Below are 17,983 nucleotides of genomic sequence, written 5' to 3' on the forward strand. Positions count from 1 at the left end.
GTAACGTGTTTCAGTATCGTATTCTGAGAGGCTCTTGCTCAGCCGCTGAGGCCAGTTTCCGTGGCAACGGAAAAGTGCGGGAATTACAGATAAATTTAAACTGCGACTGCGCGGCGTAAGTTCGTTGAAGCTTCTGGACCGAGGACGGTTCGCGGGGCTTTTTGGATAAGTTGGACCCCCTAACCCGGGAAGCCCAGACGCTCTGTTTTGTGTAACGGTGAGAGAGCCCTGGAGAAGGGAGAGGGGCCTCAAGGGTACTTCGGGAGACAGGTGAGAACAGGTGTGGTGAGAATGGGGAGAGGGACTTTTGAAGGAGAGCAAGATGGATGGTGTCTGGCAGGGGCGGGCTGAGAGTGGAACCTGAGAAGCCTAAGACGTTGAGTTGGGAAATGGTGGGGGAGGGGAGAAGCCAAGGGTGCGGGAGGGGACTGGGTGTGGCCAAAGAGGAAAACCGATGATAGGAACTGGAATGTGTCTTGAAGAGAACGACATAATAGGCTGGTTTATGTGAAAATTGGACTCTGAGGAAGAACTGGAGGCAGGAACGTGTCTGGGAAGAGGAGGAGACAGGATTTTTGTGGGAAGGGAGAGCCTTTAAGAACTGTATTCACACGCGTTTCTGAGAAGGGACAAGAGGAAAGTAGAGGGGCGTCAGTCACAGATGCCGCTGGCATGGATGTGCCTGAGGATCCTGAGATGAGTGCAGGCAATTGGGAAACACTGGGAAAGACCAAGGGTGGAGAGCCTTGGTTGGTGTTGGTTTTGTTTTTGTTGATTTTTGTTTTAAGCGAGAGAAAACAGCCAGGACATTTGGAGAAATCCGAGGCAACCACCACTCACCCAATCAGTCACCCTTGCTTGGAGAAAGGGAAAGACCAGAAGGAGGTGGTTGGAGGCTATATGTGAAAACAGAGAATTTAAATGGTCTTAATTACAAAAATAAAAAGTTTAGAGTTTTAAGAAAGGCTTTTGTGATTAGTTCTATGGTCGCTATAATTCTAAAGCACTCCAATTTTAAATTTCTCTTATTTAAAATGACAATGAAATTAAGTTGTTTTTTATAAACATTTTAAAGCATACATTTAAGCCTATGTGTTCAAGTTCATTGTAACAGGAAGAAATGGATTTATGTGCGGATCGTGTTGAAGAAGTACAAAATGTCCTTAATGCTATGCAGAAAATCTTAGAGTGTCCAATCTGGTAAGTCAAAAGAAGAATTTATTAATTTGAGATTCTTCCTCTTAGATTATGTCCTATGCAAATCAATAGAATTAACCTTACATAGTAACAAGAAAAAAATTATGTTTGTTAAGATTAAGCTATTAAAGTTGCTGCTTCTCTTAACTGAAGGGCTTTAAGAATATAGAAAATTACTCCTTTTTCTCCCCTCTGTCTCTCCTTTTCTCTCTCTACCATCTCAACACACATAGCTCCCTATCTTTCCCAGTCCACCAACTGCCTCGATTGGTTCTACATTGGGGCATGGATCTGGTTCGGATTAGTGGCACTTGAACTTTTCATTCGGCTCTAAAACCAGCTTGATCACTTGGAATGGAAATACTTAATAATGGCAAAATAAAATTAGGAATGATTGGTGTCTGTAAGTGGGTAGGTCTTTGGGAGAACCTTTGACTGAAACTAGCCCTGTATATTTAAATAATACTACAAGTCCTCAAAGCCTTTAGCAAGTCTCTGACTTTTTGTGTGAGCCTTTGTGTTCATCTTAGAGAGGGGACTAAAATATTCAAGTTTTTTTTTTTTTTAATTGAGGTGTAATTTACATATAGTGAAATGCAAAGATCTTAAGTGTACAAGTCTGTGAGTTTTGACAAGTGTATATATATATCTGTGAAACCCAGTCAAGATATAGAACATTTCCATCACCCCGGCAAGTTCTCTTGTGTGTATTCAGGACCTCTTTTCGGCCCTCTATGACCCTGGAGGCCTCTGAATAGACCTGAATTTCAATATAATTAGTTTCTTATATAATTTTACATATTTTTATTTTATGCATTTAAAAGCATTACTTTGAGAAAGGGAGTCATGAGCTTCACCAGCTGCCAAAGGGCACAACAAAGGTTATGAACCTCATCAAGCAGTCACTAGATGATTTCTATGGTGTCTCTTAAATCTACAAAATAAATTAGCCATATTTCAGTCTCTTCCATGAAAAGCCAGAAAAAAAATTTAGAACAACTGTTACCTACCCTCTCCCTCCTTATTCTCTTTACTCTGGTAATTTTGACCTCTTAACTGTTCTTCAGACTTGTAACATTCTTCTGCCTCTGAGCTTTCATGCTTGCTGTTTTCTCTGCCTGGCATCTTCTTCCCTCGATAATTGCATGGCTTGTAAGTCTTGATTGAAATACCACCTTCTCAAAGAAAATTGTCATTTTCAGACAATATTATTTAAAATTTTAACAACTTCACCTGAACATACTCCTTATCCCCTTTTCCTGTTTTATTTTTCTCTGTAACTCTCATTACTGACATTCCGTATATGTAATTTATCCTTTTTCTCTACTCCTACAGAATATAAACCCCATGAGGGCAGAGGTTTTTGTTTGTATTGCTTACTTCTGTGTCCTCAGAGGCATAGTAGCCACTTGGTAAATATTTGTCAAAGGTATTAAATAATAAACTATATTGGTTCTTTGATAGTTTAGTTGTTTTTAATATGGCGATGGCTAATGGTGGGTTTCATTCAAAAAATAAATTGGAAAGCTGCACCTTTTGCTTCTTTCTATAAAGGAGAATAAATTTAAAATTTTCTTTGTGCTTCATGAAAGTCATTTTTCATATTTGGAGTCAAGTAAATAAGATTAAAGAAAATGGAAGTTGTATTTTCAGAGAGATAGAAGATTTATAAGTAACCTTCTCCCTTCTCAACATTTCAGCCAAACAAAAACAAGAGCTAAATGAGATTTACAGCCTCATTCGTGAAACATCAGAGCCAGAAAAGCAGGAAATGGCAATTGGGGAAAAAAATTGCTTTAGAAAAAGCATAAAACTTACTTATGATAATTACAAAGAGTGATCAAAAAGTCCTCAATAATGTGGCATTTGGGTCCATTTATTTTACATTTCCATGGAACTCAGTCATAAAAATTTTTTTTTCTCATTCTGGCAAATTAAACCATCAATTAAAAAACTCGGATACATAAAAGTTAAAAATGCAAGATGAATGTTAATGTTAAATTTTTATTTCAGTCAAGTATTTTATATTTTATAGCTTGTTTTTTTAAATCTAGTTTTTATTAGAAATAGACAGAATTTTAAACTAAAACTGCATCCCAGTCATTGCTAAACCTTAAACTCATTTAATGGAAAGTTTTAGGATGGAAATCATATCTACTTTTTTTTTTTTTTTTATCGGTGCCTAAAACAGTGCAATTTGCTGTTATATCTTAAATGATTCCTGATTGTGACTGAAAACAGTGTTGCTTATGGTAGCTATAGGGTAGGTTTCCAGTTTCTTTGAAGTCTCTAGAGCTGAAATTCCTTCTGTTGGCCTCAGTCACAATTTCTGATAATTGATCATTCTTTTTAACTTTTTACGCCTGACTATATAAAAATTTTAACTTTCAGAAGAGTTTTTGAAAATAGTGTCCTGGTGAGTTGAGTGGTGGTTGTTTTTAGAACCTAACCTAGCTTCATTTTCCAATACTTACCCATTTTGAAAGCTCAAAATGCAGATTTGAAAGGCCTGATTTGAAAAGTGTTTAAAAATATTTGAGTCACTTTTATAGTAAGCACTCTCATCGGGACCTAGAAGAGGAACATTTTAATTTTTTTCTTTTCATTCCCATTCCCTCTTCAAGTTTTTTCTTCAACAGTCATTATCTTTTTACATATTGGAGTTTTCATCTGTTTGAAGTTTGTTTACAGTATGTTTGTATAGTTTGGCTTATAATTACCATACTGAAATATAATCATTTCGGAACTGAGTCAGTGGTGAGAATGAAAGCCATCTGGTATCATAGCTGAATCCAATTTCTCTTTTACTGAGAATGTCTTTGATATCTAGCTTATCTGAGGAATAGTGATTTTGTAACAAATCAGAGTTCTCGTTGTTGGGTTGTTTGTTTTTTTAATCACAAACGTTGGTACAAGTTATCTCAGGTTGTGAACATTTTCCCAAGTAGCACTTAATTTTATTCTCACAGTAGCCTGAAGAGACTGGTAGAATGGGTGACAATTTCTTTACAGGAAACTGAGGTTTTGTCAGGTAGAATGCTTGACCTGAGGTCACTCTGCTAATAAAAAGAACTGGTAGTAGATACCCTGCTTTCTAACCTTACTCCAGTATTTTTCTTTTTCTTCTCCTGTGCTGCGTCAGAAACCCCATGATTACAAGAGTTGTGTTACCAAATCCTTCACAATGAGGCTTTTGTCCCCCAGTTTTTCTTGTGATCCTTTTCTAAAAAGTTTAACATGTAATGAAAAGGACCACATTCCTGTCACACACAAGTTACCTATTGTTTGATGTCCTGCCTGAACTTTACCAAAAATCAGTTTCTAAAGCTCTCATTCAGAATAAAAGCTAAAGACTTAAAATAGCCTGTAAGTTCCTACCGGCTCAGGTTCCCGGCTACCTCTCTGACCTCTTCTGCTGGTAGTTACCCCCTTGATCATTCCATCCTAGCACCCTACCTACTCTCTGTCCTTCAAAACACCAGGCATGGTCCTGGTCAGAGTCTGTGTTATCTGCCTCCTCTGATGGAATGTTCTTCCCTCAATTGTTGCACAGCTTGTTTCTTCACATTATTCAGCTGTCTGTGAGGCCTTTCCTGACCTGTATACACTCCCCCGCACACGCTGTACTCCCTATACCCCTTGCCCTTATTTATTTTTCTTTTTAGCACTATTCCCATATGTTCTTGCTCATTTCTCAATCAACTGTCTACTGCAACTAAAAAGTAAATTCTGTAAGGGCAGGCTTTATGTTGTTCACTACTGTATTTCTGTCCCCAAGAACAGTGCATGCATATAGTAGATGCTCAGTAAATACTCTTTGTATTAGTAAATGAATTCATCTCAGGTAGGCCTTAAGATTTTGTGGACAGGTGGGTAGAGATAGGAATTTGGGTGAGGTATTTTCTTGAAACTTTAATTTTTTTGAATTTATTTTATTATTTTCTTAAGTTAGTATTTATTACATTGTTTTTACAAAGTAATCACAAAGCAAACATCATGTACCTCCTGAAGTGAAGTAATAAAAGTACACAGTACCAAAAATAGTTCTTGCCAAAAAGAATCAAACCTTAATCAAGCCTGTAGGTCCAGTTTACAGGAAATAGAGGTTAGAGGAACATGTTAAACTACACAATAGGATTACAACCAGCAAAGTCCAGAATGTGGGAAATTCTGCAGGTCAAATGACCTAGTATTTAAGTAAATGACAAAGGCAGAGAAAAGCTATAGATTAAATGAGGCTTAAGACATATCAACCAAACGCAATTTGTAGATCTTGTTTGGATCCCGATTTGCCTAGATTTTATCATTAAATTTTTATGAGACAGAAATATTAGAACATTTATTGTATATTAGATGATATTAGCAAAATTATTTTCTAGGAGTAATGTTCTCATGATTACGCTAAAAAAGTCTCTTTTAAAGATATGTCCTGAAATATTTATAGATGAAATGATATGATGGCTGGGATTCATTTTAAAATAATCTGAGCTTTGAGTGGATGTTGGCCATGAATGAAATAAGATTGGCTACGAGTTGGTAATTGTTTAAACTGGGAGTTCATTTTACTATTTTATTTGTGTAAATGCTTCAAATTTTCCATATTAAGAAATTAAGTAATCACACATACACAAAAGTTTTGTGACGGAATCCAAAAGAAATACAAGATATTTTTGTCTTTGTGGAGCTTAAAGTTTAGTTAAGATACAAGATGTCTTATGATGTCCTATGATAGCTCAAAAAAATAGATCGGCGAAAACTAATGTGAAGTAATATCAGCTAATCTTTTAAATGCTATAGATAGTATAGAGTATTGAAAAGAATAATATTATGTTTTGGTGTCTGAAAGCTCATTGAAGATAAGGATCGTATTCTCTGCTGTATTTTTGGCTTCTAGCACAGCAGACATTTAATAAATAGTTATTGAATGCTCTTAAAACCCTACTTTGACTCAGTTATATCCACTTAAAGTTGAACTTCTGTACTAAGAATATATTTATTTTTAAATGAATTATTGAGCCACGTTTTTTTTCCTACCCTTCTAGTCTGGAGCTGATCAAAGAGCCTGTTTCCACAAAATGTGACCACATATTTTGCAAGTAAGTTTGAATGTTTTATATGGCTCCATTATTAACTTTTGTGCTTATCCTTCATAACACAGAAAACACCTAACTTTATAGAAGCTTTAGCTTCTTCAATTAAGTGAAAGAAAATTCTAAGTCTGTTTCATTCTGCCTCATTGAGTACTTTGTCATCATATGTTGGTTGTAGCCGTAGTTCCTGATAAAATATTGGCATATTTATCTAGTGGGATATGAAATGACTTTGAATAGTTATTTGGGTTTTTTTTGTATTCATAGGTGGAAGCAGATTGCAAGCAATTGTGAAATAAGTAAATTGTTTTAACCTTGCCAGTTTCTCTGTTCATTTCACATGTCCTGCTTTCTTCCTTGTAAGGTTCAATGTAGGACCAGTTTCTTTGTAGATCAATACTTATGTAACATAAAATTTAAAAGTACCAATATTTAAAAGGTTACAGAGAGCTACAGATTGATTTTTTATACGTGAGACTTACACTGTTTCTTGATGAGAATCTTCCTGAAATGTACGCTTTTCTGTCACCTTGAATAATGAATACGTAGTATTACAGTGAGTAAAGAAGAGATTAAATTATCAACATTCATTACTTTCAGAGCTTGTGGAAGAAGGAAATTACAGGCAGAGAAAATAATATGATCAAGGGTAAGAGAAGAAAGTAGAATATGTCCTAAGAAGAAGACACTAACTTTGCCTATGTGTTAAGAAGTTGCGTTAGAAGAGGAGGGAGCCCTCAGAGGAGTGATGACATTTGCAAGACAGAGAAAGTCCAGGAGGAAGTAGAAGGGATCGGAAATAGAAAATGAATATAAGAGAGAGAAATAGTTATTATTCATAAGCAGTAATGAAAGAAAAGAAGAATAAGTCCACAGAAAATTTCTGATGGAGAGTTGGGGGAGTTGTAGTTTGAGCTCAGTGAAGTTGGAGGTACAGACATCTGTTGAGATTGAAAGGGTTAAAGTTAGCAACTGGGGGAGAATGAGAAAGGCTCGCAACTCCTAATACAGAGAATATGATAAGCAGAAGAACCAGCCGTATTTCAAATAATATATTAGAATTATAAGTAGAGTATAATACCCAAGTAATAGATCAACTTTTTCATGACATCTCTTTTGTTGTAATATTTTTATAATCTGAATACCTCTTGGATCTGTATGGTGAAAAAGCTGGAGAAAATACCCCAAGCATTAATTGTATTTTCTCAGGATGAATTCTAATTGCTAATGATAAAGTAGCTTTATAGACTGGGGTAAGCCTGTAGTTGTAAAATCTTTTATGAGATATACAAAAAAGATAATACCAGTCTAGAAAAAAATAATTAGGCCATTCATACATTAGCTTACAGTTTCTAAATAACAAATGAAATGTATACTACTTCTTGGAAGATTTAGAACCATATTATCCAAAGAGATATGAGTCGTAGGTATAACTTAAATTTCCTGGTAGCCATATTACTAAAAAGTAAAATAAAAAAAAAATCTTAAATTACAGTTATATATTTATATTTTTAAACCTAACTATGACTAAAATTTTGCCATTTCAAAATATAATCAATATGAAAATATTTTCCTCCTCCCACAATATGAAAATATTAATGAGATTTTTTTTTGACATTCTTTTTTTTGTAGTAAGTTTCTAAAAGCCTGTGTTTTTCCATACTTATAGTACATCTCAATTCAGACTAGCCATATTTCAGTGCTCACTAGCCAAGTAGGTGCTGTATTATATGGTGCAGCTCTAGGAACTTACTACTCAGAGTGGGACTCGTGGACCTGCAGCAATCACGTTACATGGGCACTTTCTAGAATCTCAGCTCTACTCCAAACTTTCTGAATCAGAATCTGCATTTTAACAAGATTTTCCAGAAGATTCTTGTACACACGAAAGTTTGGTAAGCAGTATTCTGGAATGATGACCTCCCCATACACTTATTTGGAGGATACTGAGATAATAAGAGGGACCAGACCAGGGATGGCTGAGGTGTGAGGAGCAGATAGACCAAGTAAGGCAAGTCTTGGAGTCAGCTGACTGAGGAGATCCAGGTAAGTGGTGAGTCTGTCAGGGATGTTTGATAGCTAGATACATTAGATCATAATATCAGGGGATTTTGGAGTCTAGCAATGAGTTGATATGTCAGTAGTCCAGAAATAGGCAAGAAATGGATAGTCTAGCAAGTAGATTGAACATACATAGTCTCTCAGGAGTGTAGCAGCAGAAATGAGCAGAAGTTCAGGGTGGTGGTTATAAGGGACAAAATGGAGCAGGGATTCAGCCATAGGAGGCTAAGGGTTAGGGGTTAAGACTTGTCCCTAGGAGATGGGCCTTGACCCATGAGACTGGGATACCAGGCATGGCGCCTAGACACACTCTCCCAGATAACAGGTTCAGGATAGATTCTTAATAGTCGAAACTAAAGTGCAAACGAGATTTGATTAAGAAAATAGAGCCTTATAGAAACTGACAGGGTTCGGTGAGACCAGCAACATAAGGATGCTGAGATGCTAAGCTGTGGGACTCTGGGTATTTATTTCCTTTAACTAGGGATCATATTGGTCCATAATCTTAGTTCTGTTGACAGGAATCCAGGCCACCCAAAATAATCAAAGGTAACCAAAAGCCAGCCTGCCTTTATTTTTGCCTAGACTTAGAACTATTAATTTATTGCTTCCTGCCAGGATAGACTTGAACAAACAGCTCAAAATTAGATGAGTTTCCAAGACATTGTTAAACTGCTCCGGGTATAATAGATGTGCTTAAAAATGAGTACTCTCTGAACAATCCCTCAAATTAGTTTGAAGCACTGTGATTTTACTATTTTCTATCAGCTTTTTCTTAAAAAGTTGAAGACACCCTTCAGAAAACATACTGCATTTGCTTAAAAATGTGTTGCCTCTCCTTAAGCATTAGAAATCCAAGCCCAAAACTTGTCTTAGATCTTTTCACTGAGAACCTTGTGTAGAAATTATACATGTGTTCTTATTTAATTGGTATATTATATAATTTTCCAAAGCTCTAAAACAATTTAAAAATTTTTTCTTCCGAGCCCCAAAGGAGATGCCAATATTCTTTTGATCTGTCAATATTTTCCTTAGTTCAGTCTTTTCAAGTCATGTACGAGTACATTTTCTCTTGAGTTTAGTTAATAACCTTTATGCATCTGTTCTTTTTCTAGCAGAAAGAGAGATTGGAACCCATATCTTGGTTGATTTCTACATACCTAGTTCTCTTGTGTTATTTATGTAATTATTGTACAGGCTACAACACTATAGTTTAGCTACTGTGTTCTACAGTACTATGCTCATGGAATTTTCTCCCTATCCCCACTCTGAATTGTTGAATTGTACCATTTGTCAGTGTAATGCATTGAAGCCTCCTAGAGCCTTTATGGTAGAGAGTACGGGTAGTATTTGTTTCTTCTCAAGGAGTGATATCCTGTATTCTGTGGCTCTTTAAAGAGAATTTACATATAATACAGGTAGTTTTTTGATACCCTTTTTCCATAAACTAAGGAGTTGTTGCTGGTAGTTAAAGCATCTGTATAGGTAAAGAAGATCCCCTGAGCCTCCTTGACTATACCTACCTATATTCACTTGCTCCAGTAGAATAACCATGAACTTTGCTGCAGTTCAATTTCAGATCCAATATCACCTTTACCACTTGATTACTGTGAATCTGGGACAAGTCTCTCCTATAAAATGAAGATAATACTTAAGGGTCTTTGTGTGAATTAAGAGAGGGCAGTGCATGTTAAAGGACCTGGTCAGTAGAAAGTGTTCCCTAAGTGTCTGGTTCACCAGTCCCACTGCTTTTTCAGCACCCTTTTTCCTTTCTTGGCTCTCTTCAATGTCCATATCTGTTCTCTGCTTCCTTCCCTAGTCACCTCCCTAGCCAGAATAATATGTCCTTTATAATGGCAGGGATTTTATTCTGCTTTTCCACTGAATCCCTTACATCTGGAACAGTGCCAGACATGTAGTAAATTTTGGTTATATGAGTGAATCGCTGCTTTTAATGATCACCATGGCTATCTCTTCTGTTCTCTTCTCTTTTTACCTTTCTACTTTTCTTTTTTCTTGAATCTTCTTTTGTCTTCTTCCTAAGAGAACATTGATCTTTATAAACATTTCCAGCCAATAGAAGCAGTTATTTCCTTTGTTAAGGAAGCTGACTCATTAGAGTATATTGTATGTGTTCTTCAAGTCTTCTTAGCCATATTCATTGTCTGAGACTACCAACAAAATTGTTCGATATCCAGAGCCATTCTAAAGCCTAAGTGTCCCAGAAGACTTCCTTAGACTTCTAGTGAGCAGCTTAGTTTTGCTAGACACTATGTCAGGCATTGTTAATGTTAAAATGAGATCATTTTCTCCCTGCCTTGAGGTTTTTATTTAACATTTTTATTGTGACATAATTTACATGCTATGAAATTCACCGGTTTAAAGTGTACATTTCAGTTTTTTAAAATATATTCAGAATTTTACATCCATCACCACAATCTAAGTTTAAACATTTCGTCACCTCAAAAGAAACCCTTACCCATTAGCAGCTACTCCCCATTCCCACCTCCTTCGACAAGCACAAATCTTTCTGTCTCCAGATTTGCCTGTTCTGGTCATTTCAGATAAATGGAATCATGCAATACATGGCCTTTTGTCTGGCTTCTTTCATTTAGCATAATGTTTTCAGAGTTCATCCAATATTGCAGCTTGTGTCAGTACTTCATTCTTTTTTATGGCTGAATAATATTCTGTTGTGGATATACCACATTTTGTCTTTCTAGTCATGATTGGTGGACATTTGGATTGTTTCTGCTTTTTGGCTATTATGAATAATGCTATGAATATTTGTGTACAAGTTTTGCATGTACTTATATTTTCGTTTCTCCTGGGAAGAAATCTAGAAGAAGAATTACAGAGTCAAATGATAACTTTCTGTTTAATATTTTGAGGAACTACCAAATTGTTTTCCAAAATAGCTGTTGTCCAAAGTGGCTGCATTGTTTTATATTTCTACCAACAATGATTAAGGATTTCAATTTCTCTGCATCTTCCCTAATACCAGTTTTTTTTATTATAGTCATCCCAGTGGATGTAAGGTGGCATCTCATTGTGGCTTTGATTCGCATTTTCCTAATGACTAATTATATTGAACATCTTTTATGGGCTTGTTGAACATTTATATATCTCCTTTGGAGAAAATGTCTATTCAAAACCTTCACTCTTTTTTAATTGGGTTATTTCTTTGTTTATTATTGAGTTATAAGCATTCTTTATATATTCTGAATGCAAATCCCCCATCAGATATATGATTTGTACATATTTTTCTCATTCTATGGATTGTCCTTTCACTTTCTTCATGGTATTGTAGCATAAAAGATTTTAAGTTTGATGTAGTCCAGTGCTTCTGTTTTTTCCTTTGGTTGCTTGTGTTTTTGGTATTTATTTAAGAAATCACTGCTTAACCCAAGGTTACAGAGATTTGGTTTTAGTTCTTACATTTATTTCTGTGATCCATTTTGAGTTAATTTTTTTGTGTTGCGTGAGGTAGGAGTCTAGCTTCATTTTTTACAAGTAGGTATCTAGTTTGTCCCAGCACTATTTGTTGATAAGATTATTCTTTTTCCATTTAATTATCTGGATGTTTAAAGTCAATTGATCATAGATGTGTGGGTTTCTTTTTGTACTCTCAATTCTATTCCATTGATGTGTATGTCTATCTTTATGCCAGTACCATACTGTCTTGGTTACTGTAGCTTTGTAGTGAGGTGCTGAGTATTTAAACTAATTATAGTCATTTTACTTGAACTATTTGCCATTTATGTCTGATGATGCAGCATAATTATCATTAAATATGCCATATTAACTCTTTAATAAGTTTTATTTGATCGTAACAGTAAGCCATATGCATTTAAGTTCAGTTTTCATAGATCATTGCTTATGTACTTTGGTTTTTTGCTAATGCAGCATCCAAAAATAATTAAAGCCATTGGTTGTAATTCACCTGCCATTACCTTTAAAATGGCTTTTAAGGGCAGTCGTGAGATTATCTTTTCATGGCTATTTGCCTTTGAATATTCTCTCTACAAAAAAAAATGGGTAACTCGAATTGTTCTTCTCATTCTTTATAATTTATAGATTTTGTATGCTGAAACTTCTCAACCAGAAGAAAGGGCCATCACAGTGTCCTTTGTGTAAGAATGATATAACCAAAAGGTATACAATTTGGGTAGTGATGGGAGGATGGAAGCAACAACAGCAGTAAAAAAGTAGAAATTCCTGAATAATGTAGCTGTGTTCCTATCAAACCATTCCTCAGTAGAAAATGTTTAAAAAAGTGTTTAGCTGATAGAGTAAATTATTTCTTAAGGCATTTTCTTGAAAGTTTTATGGTACCTCTGCCTTAGACAGGTATTAGCAATTCACTGCCTTTTTCTAATGCTTCTGGTCAATGCTAGAACTTGCAGTCTTATCTAAAGTAGGACTGTACCACCCTGCCCCCATCGTCTTCTGATCCTGCTTTTAATTTTCTTCCTTGAATTTATTTCTACTTAATTATTTACACACACACAATGTATTTACATACCGTGCATCCCTCCGGACAGGACCTAAGTTCTCTTAGGGCATTGGCTTTGGTCTGTCTCAATCAACACTTTTTCCAGTATTTGGCACATATTAGTTGCTCACATGTTTAAAGGAATAAATGAATAATATTGTCCTACAGCTTTACTAAATGGAAATCTTTGGGCATTGTCTGTCATCATTTGACAGAAATCCTTGAGAGCTAGTGGGAAGTTGGGTAGATAGGGTTCATATGTTAAGAATAATAAGTTCTCTGTGCACTGGATTTATACCTACTATGGATTTAGAGTGCCATTATTTTAGATAGCTGTAGGCTTTCGGTAGACTTGAATGACAAAAAAAAAATTATAAAAATCTATTTAATATCAATAATGTTTTGATTATAGTGTAATGTCACTGAAAGCTCTGTTCTTTGAATATGGTTTTTCTCCTGTTGCTGCATCTTTTTTAATTGTTTACATGTCTTTCCTTATTTTGTCCTTAAAAAGTTGATAATTACTTGCTAAGTCTATCTCTCAAACAATTTAATTTCAGAAGCCTACAAGAAAGTACAAGATTTAGTCAACTTGTTGAAGAGCTATTGAAAATCATTCATGCTTTTGAGCTTGACACGGGATTGCAGTGTAAGTGTTGTTTAGCTCCAGGGGCCAGTGCTCAAGTGGCTGTCCATTAAAACTCAGGAGGAAGTTTACACAATTATTTTCTCTGAATGGGTGATAAGACCTTTTGATCTAGTTTAATTTTAGCTCTTTATCTGTAATCTATCTTTTAAATCATTCCCACTGGTCTCACACTTTATTGATCATAAGATTCACATTTTTCACATTGGGGGCAACTTACCATCAATGGTGTGTCATTGTTTAATTTAGTGTTTTTTATTGGTAGTATAGAAAATAATGGTACTTCTTACATGGTTGGTATCTTAGAGTCAGTGAAATGCGATTTAATAGGCAAACTTTTTAGTATTGAGGTGAGGAAAAAGGAGTAGAAATAACTTTGATGGTCTATGTATTTGTTTCCTGGGAGCAGAATTTCCAAAGTTGATTTAGAAAATATTATAGGTTGGCCCTTCTCTTATAGGAAGTGACCTCTTACAGGAAGTTTACCCAAACTTTTCCTTCAGACTCTCACAAGGTATAACATGACCCCAGGAAGAAATGTGACCCTGCAGTGCCGTAGGCCAGACAATATACTTGAGGATGTGATGTTTATTCCACAGAAAATAAGTACTAGAAGACCCATGCAGCACCGGAAACTAGAAAGAAAGTGGGTGGATGTCTCCCTTTGGAAAATGACTATCAGTAACACTGGGAGCCACAGCTGTGTCTGCTATCAGACAAAGGCTCCTTTCTTGGCCTTGCACCCCAGTAATTGTGGTTTCCCCAGGTTCTACATCGAGCGATTATACCACGGTTAACCTCATCTGACTGGGTCTGGCTGTCATGTTTCTGGTTATTATGGAGACTTTCCTGGCTGAAGCCTGGTGTAGCCAGGAGTCTCTAAATGGATCCAGGCCCTGCAGCTGATCAGGGAGACGATGAATGTTTGATCAAGTTAGACCCACAGATTTCTTAACAGTTTCCTATAGAACTGGCATTCCTCGCTCTATCTAGAGCTCTTCCAGGACAAAATGATAGCATTTGTTTTCTGTACTCCTCACCTGGGGCAGGTGACAGAACTGGGCATAAAGATTAATAAAATATTTATTTATGCAACATAGAACAGTGTCTTTTCTCTACCAATATACCATTTCTGTCATAAGTCAAACTTCAAAAAAATTTTTTTTTAGCTAAACTTTAATGCATTTTTTTAATATAACTAAGAGCATACACAGGATTTCTCTTGGTGTTTTGATTACCGTGAATACATTTTTTAACTCTGAAAATAATGTTTTTCCTTGTAATTCACAGTTGCAAACAGTTACAACTTTTCAAAAAAGGAAAATAACTCTCCTGAACATCTAAATGAAGAAGTTTCTATCATCCAAAGTTTGGGCTACCGAAACCGTGCCAAAAGACTTCGACAGAGTGAACTTGAAAATTCTACCTTGGTAAAGCCATTTTCATTTATTCTGGTAACATCTCTTTATTGAGCATTGTGAATTAGTGAGTTAGTGATTTATATAAAAAGTCAGTAAACAAGGTAAGATGGTAAATTAAGTGATTGGGCAAATGTTCTAATGAAGAAGGATTAGAGGAATTGAGAGAAGGTCTATGTGCCCAGTATGGGCAAAAGACCTTACAAGCCAGGCCTTTCCTCTACTTTAGTGCTTTATCCATTCTCGTGCTTGTCTAAAATAGCCACAAGGTCACTGATGGTTTTAAGCTTGCTAGTTTTTAAAATAATCAACCTCTGGCAATTCTCCAGGCATGAGGGAAGTATCTTCTATTTTATTTCTTTTGAAAGTTGCCTGAAAAGAAAATCAGTTTTAACATTTGAAAATTGCTTCAATTTAAAACGTGTAATTGTCACACACAAAAAGGCAGTGATTTGCACTGTTGTTACTCATATGCGAATGGACAATAGAGATCTCAAAGATAATAATTCTTATAGTACCAGCATTCATTTTTCAGTAGATGCTGAAGGGCTCTAAAAGAAGAAGGAAAGCTTTATTAGAGTAATGTTATGTTTTTAAATATTCTTTCTTGTACCGAATGTTTTTAAGACTTCTGGATTTTTAGTATTTTTATTCTTTTTTAAAAATTTATTTTATTTTAGTTGCCAACCCTGTTATTAGATATGATTAGAAATGTGTACTAAATGAATCTTATTCTTTTTCTATAATATAAAGTATTAGCTTCAAAATATGCATTTCTTAGAAAAATTTAAAACAACAGAGAGAAGAAAAAATATTCAAACCACACAGAACTTAACACATGTTGGCGTGTAGTTTGCCAAGTGTGTTTTCCAGGTATCATAAATTTCAGCTAATTAATTACAGTCTATTTGTTTTGTCCATGACCTTGAGTTTCTCTCCAGGTTAAAAAAAAAGAAAATCAAAGAACTAGCCAATAATTAGTCAATCATTCTTTATTGCTTAGCAGGAAACCAGTCTTAACGTCCAACTCTCTAACCTTGGAATTGTGAGATCTCTGAGGACAAAGCAACAGATGCAACCTCAGAATAAGTTTGTCTACATTGAATTGGGTAAGAGTCTCAGATTTAGTAAGTTTAGAGCAATAGTTGTTGGATTCTTTGTCTTATAGCTTTACCAAAAACCTTGGTCATAATTTACACAGTGGCAGAGAGCTTTGGGAAGTGGAAAAAAATAATTTTACTAGCTTTATGGTATGTTTATAAATAATGTAAAAGATGCAGCTCTCATCTTAAAGAACCTTTCTTTATAAAGAGAGCAAAAGAAAGATGTCCAGTTACAAGTATGTGTAAATAAATATATAGCAGTTCCTCAAATAATTCTTCTGTTTTTATTATGACGTTGAGATGCTATTGGAACTTAACTCTCTTTTGTATCAGTTAGTCTATAGTAAAATTGGTTTCGGATATGTTTTGTTCTGCTTAAAGTTGCAGAACCTGTTGACGACATTAAGTGAGGACTCACTCCACATTGGAAAGATGGAGATTTGGGATAAGAAAGAACATGATGGGTTGGCTACAGCATTTGAAAGGATCCAATATAAATTATATTAGACTAGAAGACTTTTAAGAAAAGCTGAGCTTAGTTTAGACAGTTTTCTCTAATCATTTTATCTTTTAGAACATATTAACAAGTGGAGAGAGGGGCCCTTCTTTGGCCTCACAAGCGCCACCATATGTTTACCATAGCACTTACCAGATTTTCTTGAAATTATTTGTATGTCTTTTCCCTTCCTAAAGTTCCTAGACCGTATCATAAAAACAGTCAAAATGACTATAATAGCAAATATTTATGAGTACTTAATGCAGTCTAGACACTGTTGTATTTTACTTGTATAACTGATTGAAATGCGTGACAAACCTCAGAGGTTGTTACTATTGTTATACTTATTTTCCAGCTGAAGAAATTAAGGCACAGAGAGGTTAAGAAATTTTGCCAAGGTTGTAAAACTAGTAAGTGGCAGAGCCATGATTCAAACCTAGGAATTCAGGCTTCAGAGCCAATGCTTATAATCACTTCTCTGTATTGCCTGACTTATGTATCATTGTGCCTGCCATATAGTGAGAGCTGGGTAAATATTTCTTGAATGAATATCTGTCTTGTAAAAAGTATGTTTTTTGAGTTTAACTCTTTCAATAAAAGTCCTTTTATTGACATGTTATTTGGGGGTATCTGGGGAAATTTTTTAGGATCCGATTCTTCTGAAGATACAGTTAATAAAGCAAGTTCTTGCAGGTGAGTCAGAGAACCTTTGTCTATGAAGCTAGCATTTTTGTATTTAGTTAATATCAACGATTGGTATTTCTTTAGAATTATGGCACTGAAATAGACCATTTACTTAAATCTCCTCATTTTTTAAAATTGTTTATTGGGGTAACATTGGTTAATACAATTATATAATTTTCAGGTGTACATCATAATTTGACATCTGTATATTCTATTGCGTATTAAATCTCCTCATTTTATAGCTGAGAAAATACCTTTTTTGCTTGATTTCCTAGTAAAGAGTCCAAAAGTTTAAAATAACAAAAATCTGCAGAGACTCGCCTCCACCAGAGGGTTCTGCTGTGTTCTAGCTTAGTTCCTCATGTACAGTAGTATCAACACAGTGGTAATTGTGGCTGATGAAAATATTCAAGGACTCCATTTTCAGTTCTTTCCTTCCTCTGTTCCTTAATTCCATCTATTCCTCAAACTTTGTCTACATAAATTATACAATAACCTACAAGCAGCCCTTAACTGTGTTACCTGTCAAATTGCTTTCCTTAGGAATTATTGCTTGACCTTAGTATCTGTGATGGCTTGTCTAAATTATGATGATGTCCTTGCCAATCAGATTTTGTTTGCAAATGACTTTTTCTTAATCTCTCAATTGGGAGGAAATGGTTTTTAGCCTGTAAAGAAGCACAGAAGGCAGAGTTACAGAATGGCGCATTCTTTGCGTTCTGTTGGGATGTCTGCTCCACCCTAGTGCTCCCTTTGTTTAGATCTTTGTTCTTGCTCATTAAGATATACTTTT

At 35.3% G+C, this 17,983-nt stretch overlaps 1 protein-coding gene across 13 annotated transcripts in view; it reads left to right on the forward strand.

Annotated features, from left to right (window-relative positions):
- The first annotated feature begins 15 nt into the window (after window positions 1-15).
- Window positions 16-17,983, forward strand: part of BRCA1 (BRCA1 DNA repair associated) — a 46,178-nt gene continuing 28,210 nt past the window's right edge. For 3 of the 13 annotated variants that reach the window (XM_039873350.1, XM_039873361.1, XM_039873358.1), the window contains exons 1-8: window positions 17-270; window positions 1,102-1,200; window positions 6,240-6,293; window positions 12,426-12,503; window positions 13,404-13,492; window positions 14,780-14,919; window positions 15,911-16,016; window positions 17,154-17,199. In XM_039873350.1, the coding sequence (XP_039729284.1) occupies window positions 1,121-1,200; window positions 6,240-6,293; window positions 12,426-12,503; window positions 13,404-13,492; window positions 14,780-14,919; window positions 15,911-16,016; window positions 17,154-17,199 (593 nt within the window). In that variant the 5' untranslated portion in view covers window positions 17-270; window positions 1,102-1,120. Of the gene's footprint in view, window positions 271-1,075; window positions 1,201-6,239; window positions 6,294-12,425; window positions 12,504-13,403; window positions 13,493-14,779; window positions 14,920-15,910; window positions 16,017-17,153; window positions 17,200-17,983 lie in introns of all 13 variants that reach the window. The other 10 variants (XM_039873359.1, XM_039873351.1, XM_039873357.1 and 7 more) reach the window with 10 other exon arrangements.

Source organism: Pteropus medius, unplaced genomic scaffold (assembly GCF_902729225.1).
Source record: "Pteropus medius unplaced genomic scaffold, Ma_sr-lr_union100, whole genome shotgun sequence".
Taxonomy (NCBI): Eukaryota; Metazoa; Chordata; class Mammalia; order Chiroptera; family Pteropodidae; genus Pteropus; species Pteropus medius.